Here is a 6,537-nt window from a genome sequence, read left to right as displayed (position 1 = left end):
CACTGCTCATGACCAAAGTGACTTCTTGCCTCTTGGTAACTCGGATGTTGTCATGACGACATCGGGTCACCATAACTACATCCGGGACCCGGCGGAGAGGAGGTAAGTAATGACGCTTACCTCCCCTTACTCCCGGAATCCCCGACTTCGAGCGCAGCATTTTGGGGGTTAATGTGCCAGCAGCGGTGCTTGACTGCTCCTGGCATATAACACCGGGTGTCAGCTGTGACAATCAGCTGACACCCGGCGGCGATAGCCCAGCACCGCTTGTGTGCAGGCGCGATCGCATTATGCGTAATAGTACGTAGCTGGTCCATAAGGCCCAGGGCGCAGCTACGTACTATTACTGTCGTCGTCGGAAAGGGGTTAAGCCCATATTGATTATATAACTATCTTGAATATGTTTTGGAAAACTGCTAAAATGACAAAACTTGTGTCACTGTCCAAATATTTCTGGACCTAGCTGTGTTATTTGTGAATCAGCTAATAAGAATCGATCCTAGTGGCAAGTGGCTGGCTTGCCAAACAGAGTTCCCTCCTGCTGGACTTTTGGGGCCATGTTGTATTAAGGGCCAGTTATGGTGTTGTAACCTGGGCCCACTTGGGTGAGAATATAGATTTATCAATATTAGAGAACAGGGAAACCAATCTGATTCCAGCTCTCATTTCTCAGAAGCTTCTGAACAACTAAAGCTGCAAACTCATTGGCTGTTTTGAGCAACTGCTCCATACCTTTTTGATAAATTTCCCTCAATATTGGGGAATCCATGAAGACGCTCTTAAATATGGTGCTTGGCTTTATTAGTAATGTGACTTTTGGCACTGAACAGTGATCACGTACTCTGTATAAGATATACGGTACTGCAAAACTGATTACAAAGGTGTGGAACACATCATGCTACCGTGGGTGATCAATTCTATTAAGAAAGAGTGCAAAAACATAGAAAGTTTATTAGACTGAAAAATGAGGTTGAGGCATACATGTTATACTGTATATATAACAGAGGGGATGTTTGGCGGTATCAGGGTGACTGCAATAAGTTTACCACTTGTCACCTACAACCCGCCATTGTCATACGTTCAAGAAAAGAAGAGACTCCTGAGACTTGTATAAATATGGCACTTTATGTAGCAAATCCTGGAAGACGCTGTAATGCACTGGTGATCACGAGGAGTGAAGTTTTGTCTGTACAGAACAAGTCCCAATCATCCTAATAGTGCGAGTCGCACTCTGCATACAGGCAGATACGTCCTCTTACCCACTCTGCGGCTGGCCTAGGCCTGCTTACAATACTCTGCATATTGCAGAAGCTGGCTACAATGATTAACACTGTTGGGCGTTACTTCTCCTGTCCAATGCATTCTTCCTCAGATACTCCATGCATTTGGGATATGTTACCAGCCGGCCACATTGGAGACACCATGTATTCCGCGTTATGGGTCATTCAGCAATCATATGGCTCATGCTTACAGTGCATTTAACACTGGCTTTGCTGAGCTAGTCTATATATATAGTCTGACTTGCTTCTTCCTTGTGATGTCTTCTCACTCCTGGCTGTTCTGCGCCCGTCTCTCTTCTAACGCCCTACAGACCCACATGGACACCACCTCCGTGTTCCCATCATCAAACTGAACGATGAACGGATGACCCTGTCAGAAAGAGATAAGACCATTATACCCCGATCTCCACGCCGCATTACTCCCAACAGCTGCATTCCTCAGCGCCCATTGCTCGAATCATGAATTTTAATATGTAAGCATTATCATAGGACCGCTTGTCACTCATGTAAATAAATGTCCTTTCCAACCATAATATTCCTGTGCCTTTGTTTATTCAATATCCAGGGATTTCTAATGGAAATGTAGATCTTACATGTTTGTAATTCCTTTGTGGTACGGAAAAAACTTCTCCTATTCTATGCAATGAAAAGGTTTCTTTATCTAAAAGTACGACATGTCTCTTCCTATAAACAAAGCCAGTGGACTTAATGATGGGCATGAAAAAATACAGAAAACTATTACTAAGGTTTAGGGCTGGAGCACACGAGCGCTATCTGATATTTATCGGACAGCACTCGGACCAATGTTAGTCAATGGGGCAGGGCAGATGGTCGATTTTTTCACTGACAAAATCGGTCTGTGAAAAAAATCAGTTTGTGCGGCGATTTGACTCCGAAATTGGATGAGACTCACCCATTCAAGTCTATGGGTGCAAGAAAAAAATTGGATGCCACAGTATGGTATAAGATTTTTACGGATACATTACACTTCTGTAACATAGGAAACTGTAAATGGCTCTGTAAAAGATTAATAGCTGCTGCTGTAAAAAAAAACAAACAGATTGTATACGGACAGCACACGGATGACAAGTGAGAAAAAAAAATCATCCCACTTTGCTAGATTGAAAATCAGACTGATTTTTATATTATATATACATACACACAGTGCCTACAAGTAGTATTCAACCCCCAGCAGATTTAGCTGGTTGACACATGCGGAATTAACTTGGCATTGTGACATTTGTACTGTAGATCAGCCTGGAAGTGGGAAATGCACTGCAGCAAATTTTTTTTTTTTTTTTTTTATTAAAATGTTAAAAGTTAATTCAGAGTGTCATTTATTATTCAACCCCTCAAACCACAAGAATTCTGTTTGGTCCCCCTAAAGTATTAAGAAGTAGTTCAGGCACCAAGAATAATGAGCTTCACATGTGTGGATTAAAGATCTCTTTTGCCAGCCTTTTCTGACTATTTGAGACCCTCCCCAAACTTGTGAACAGCACTCAGACATGGTCAACATGGGAAAGACAAAGGAGCATTCCAAGGCCATCAGAGACAAGATCGTGGAGGGTCACAAGGCTGGCAAGGGGTACAAAACCCTTTCCAAGGAGTTGGGCCTACCTGTCTCCACTGTTGGGAGCATCATCCGTAAGTGGAAAGCTTATGGAACTACTGTTAGCCTTCCACGGCCTGGACAGCCTTTGAAAGTGTCCTCCCGTGCCGAGGCCAGGCTTGTCCGAAGAGTCAAGGCTAACCCAAGGACAACAAGGAAGGAGCTCCGGGAAGATCTCATGGCAGTGAGGACATTGGTTTCAGTCAATACCATAAGTAACGTACTCCACCGCAATGGTCTCCGTTCCAGACGAGCCCGTAAGGTACCTTTACTTTCAAAGCGTCATGTCAAGGCTCGTCTACAGTTTGCTCATGATCACTTGGAGGACTCTGAGACAGACTGGTTCAAGGTTCTATGGTCTGATGAGACCAAGATCGAGATCTTTGGTGCCAACCACACACGTGACGTTTGGAGACTGGATGGCACTGCATACGACCCCAAGAATACCATCTCTACAGTCAAGCATGGTGGTGGCAGCATCATGCTGTGGAGCTGTTTCTCTGCCAAGGGGCCTGGCCATCTGGTCCGCATCCATGGGAAGATGGATAGCACGGCCTACCTGGAGATTTTGGCCAAGAACCTCCGCTCCTCCATCAAGGATCTTAAGATGGGTCGTAATTTCATCTTCCAACAAGACAACGACCCAAAGCACACAGCCAAGAAAACCAAGGCCTGGTTCAAGAGGGAAAAAGTCAAGGTGTTGGAGTGGCCTAGTCAGTCTCCTGACCTTAACCCAATTGAAAACTTGTGGAAGGAGCTCAAGAATAAAGTCCACATGAGACACCCAAAGAACCTAGATAACTTGGAGAAGATCTGCATGGAGGAGTGGGCCAAGATAACTCCACAGACCTGTGCCGGCCTGATCAGGTCTTATAAAAGACGATTATTAACTGTAATTGCAAACAAGGGTTATTCCACAAAATATTAAACATAGGGGTTGTATAATAATTGACCCACACTTTTATGTTTAAAATTTAATAAAATTCAACTGAGCAACATAACTTTTTGGTTTGTAAGATTTATGCTTCTGTTCATAAAACCTACTCTCGTTTGCAGTTTGAAGGCTCTAACTTATTTGCATCTTATCAAACCAGCTAAATCTGCAGGGGGTTGAATACTACTTGTAGGCACTAATATATATATATATATATATATTACATATACAATATATATACACACAGATGATTGGGTGAGATACGTTAAATTTAAAAGGCAAATTATAAAATTTTACAGATATATATTTTATCATTCATTTTTTTATATATTATATATATATATATATTTATAATTATTTTTTTTTCAATCTTTCTTAACCTTCGGAGAGACCTGGAACAACTTTAAAGGGGGTTGTCTAGGCATAATAAAACTATGCATAGGGGACGGGGTATGTTTAAAAGAACAAACTCAGCCATACTCACCTCCTGGCACCCGCCTGGACCCAGTGGAGATTGCTCCATGGTCTGCGCAGAGACAGGAAATGGTGATGTCACCATTCCATCAGTATGTGGACTACTGAACCCCTTGAGTGGTTGCCGCATTCAGGCGGCTTGAGTAGTGAGTCATCGTTTATTTTATGGCTTCACTCTACTCAAAGTTACCGCAGCTGGTGTAACTGTGACATCACCGCTTCTTGTCCTTGGACAGAACACTAAGCATGGCCAAACAATTCAGTGCACCTTCCCATCAACTTGTTTTCCATCCATCTGTGCATTCTTCTGGCTCCTGCTAAGTCAAAGCAGTTAATTAGTGGAAGAGGATGAGATACAAGCAAGTGGGAAGGCGCACTGAGCTGTTTAGCCATGCCAAGGGTGCACAGAGTGCATGTTCTTGGTTTGGACAGTCATTTTGTGCGGACATGCTCCTTTTAAGTCATGATTCCGGGATTCTTATACATCATAAAAACAGTAACAGTTGTGTCAATATAAAAGGATTGATACATATACAGTAGTGTTCAAAATAATAGCAGTGTGTTCAAAAACATGAGTTAAGCACAAAATCTTTATACTAGTTTTTATTTCCAAGCATTGGGAACATTGCACACTGTTTTCTAATTCAAAATATGAAGAGGATTGTATATAATTTTTAACTACTTTACAGAAAATAACAAAAAATGAACATTGGACTGTTCTAAAAAATAGCAGTGTCTGCGTTTGTCTTTACAAACTCACAATAGGTCTCTTTTTTTTTGAGGATTTAGCATTTCTGAGAATCACTAACCTAATATTTAGTATAACCACAGTTTTTTAGAACTGCTTCACATCTATGTTGCATAGAGTCAACCAACTTCTGGCACCTGTCAACTGATATTCCAGCCCAGGATGCTTTGACTACATCCCACAATTTTTTGGCATTTGTTGGCTTTGCCTCCAGAAATGGCATTTTTGATGTCACCCCTCAAGTGTTCTATTGGATTAAGATCCGGGGACGGGGCTGGCCACTCCATAACCTCAATTTTGTTGGACTGGAACCAAGATTTTGCTCGTTTACTGGTGTGTTTAGGGTTGTTGTCTTGTTGAAACACCCATTTCAAGGGCATACCCTCTTCAGCGTTAGGAAACATGACCTCATCAAGTATTTTAAAATATAAACTGGTCCATGATACCTTGTATGCTGTAAACAAGTCCGGCACCGTAGTAAAAGAAACATGCCCATATCATAACGCTTGAACCACCATGCTTCATTGTCTTCAGAGTGTACTGTGGCTTGAATGCAGAGTTTGGGGGTCATCTGACGAACTGTCTGCGGCCCTTGGACCCAAAAAGAACAATTTTACTTTCATCAGTCCACAAAATGTTTCTCCATTTCTTTTTAGGCCAGTTGATGTGTTCTTTGGCAAATTGTATCTGCATCAGTTCATATCTTTTTTTTTTTTTTTAACAGTGGGACTTTGCGAGGACTTCTTGCTAAGAGATTAGCTTCACACAGGCATCTTCTAACTGTCACAGTACTCACAAGTAACTTGAGACTGTCTTTGATCATCCTGGAGCTGATCATTGGCTGAGCCTTTGCCATTCTGGCTATTCTTCGATCCATTCGAATGGTGGTAGTCTTCCTTTTCTTCCACGTCTCTCTGGTTTTGCTTTCCATTTTAAAGCATTGGAGATCATTTTAGCTGAACAGCCTATCATTGTCTGCACTTCTTTATAAGTTTTACCCTCTCCAATCAACTTTTTAATCAAAGTACGCAGTCTCGAACGACCCATATTTCTCAGGCTTTCATGGAGAAATGCATGTACAACATGTGCTGGCTTCACCCTTAAATAAGGGCCACCTGATTCACACCTGTTTCTTCACAGAATGAGTGACCTCACTAATTGAACTCCACTCTGCTATTATTTTGAACACACCCTTTTTCAATTAATTATTCAAATACACAGACTCAAAACATGCAGATAATGAATGCTGAGTCTGGTGGTTTTCTTAGAATCTACTGCACCAACTGGTAAATTGTTTGACATGTGGTAATATAATTTATACCAAAAACAGTGATTAATCTGGTTAGTCATATTGGACTGCTATTATTTTGAACACTACTGTATATGTAAGATGGACAATGTAGCATCAAAAAGCGGTTTTGTTAATATTCTGTAATGGCAAGGAGATCACAGCTTTAGATAAATTAACCCTTTGACTTTTTTTGCTCAG

At 41.6% G+C, this 6,537-nt stretch overlaps 1 protein-coding gene across 2 annotated transcripts in view; it reads right to left on the bottom strand.

Moving 5' to 3' along the window:
• Nucleotides 1-926: 926 nt before the first annotated feature.
• Nucleotides 927-6,537, bottom strand: part of MAP2K5 (mitogen-activated protein kinase kinase 5) — a 146,581-nt gene continuing 140,970 nt past the window's right edge. For both annotated transcript variants that reach the window (XM_073653460.1, XM_073653462.1), the window contains one exon: nucleotides 927-1,650. In XM_073653460.1, the coding sequence (XP_073509561.1) occupies nucleotides 1,546-1,650 (105 nt within the window). In that variant the 3' untranslated portion in view covers nucleotides 927-1,545. The remainder of the gene's footprint in view (nucleotides 1,651-6,537) is intronic.

Source organism: Phyllobates terribilis, unplaced genomic scaffold (genome assembly GCF_046119375.1).
Source record: "Phyllobates terribilis strain yellow unplaced genomic scaffold, ASM4611937v1 Scaffold_11__3_contigs__length_659146591, whole genome shotgun sequence".
Classification (NCBI taxonomy): domain Eukaryota; kingdom Metazoa; phylum Chordata; class Amphibia; order Anura; family Dendrobatidae; genus Phyllobates; species Phyllobates terribilis.
The sequence above is the reverse complement of the archived record's forward strand: the minus strand, read 5'-3'. Positions and strand labels throughout refer to the sequence as shown.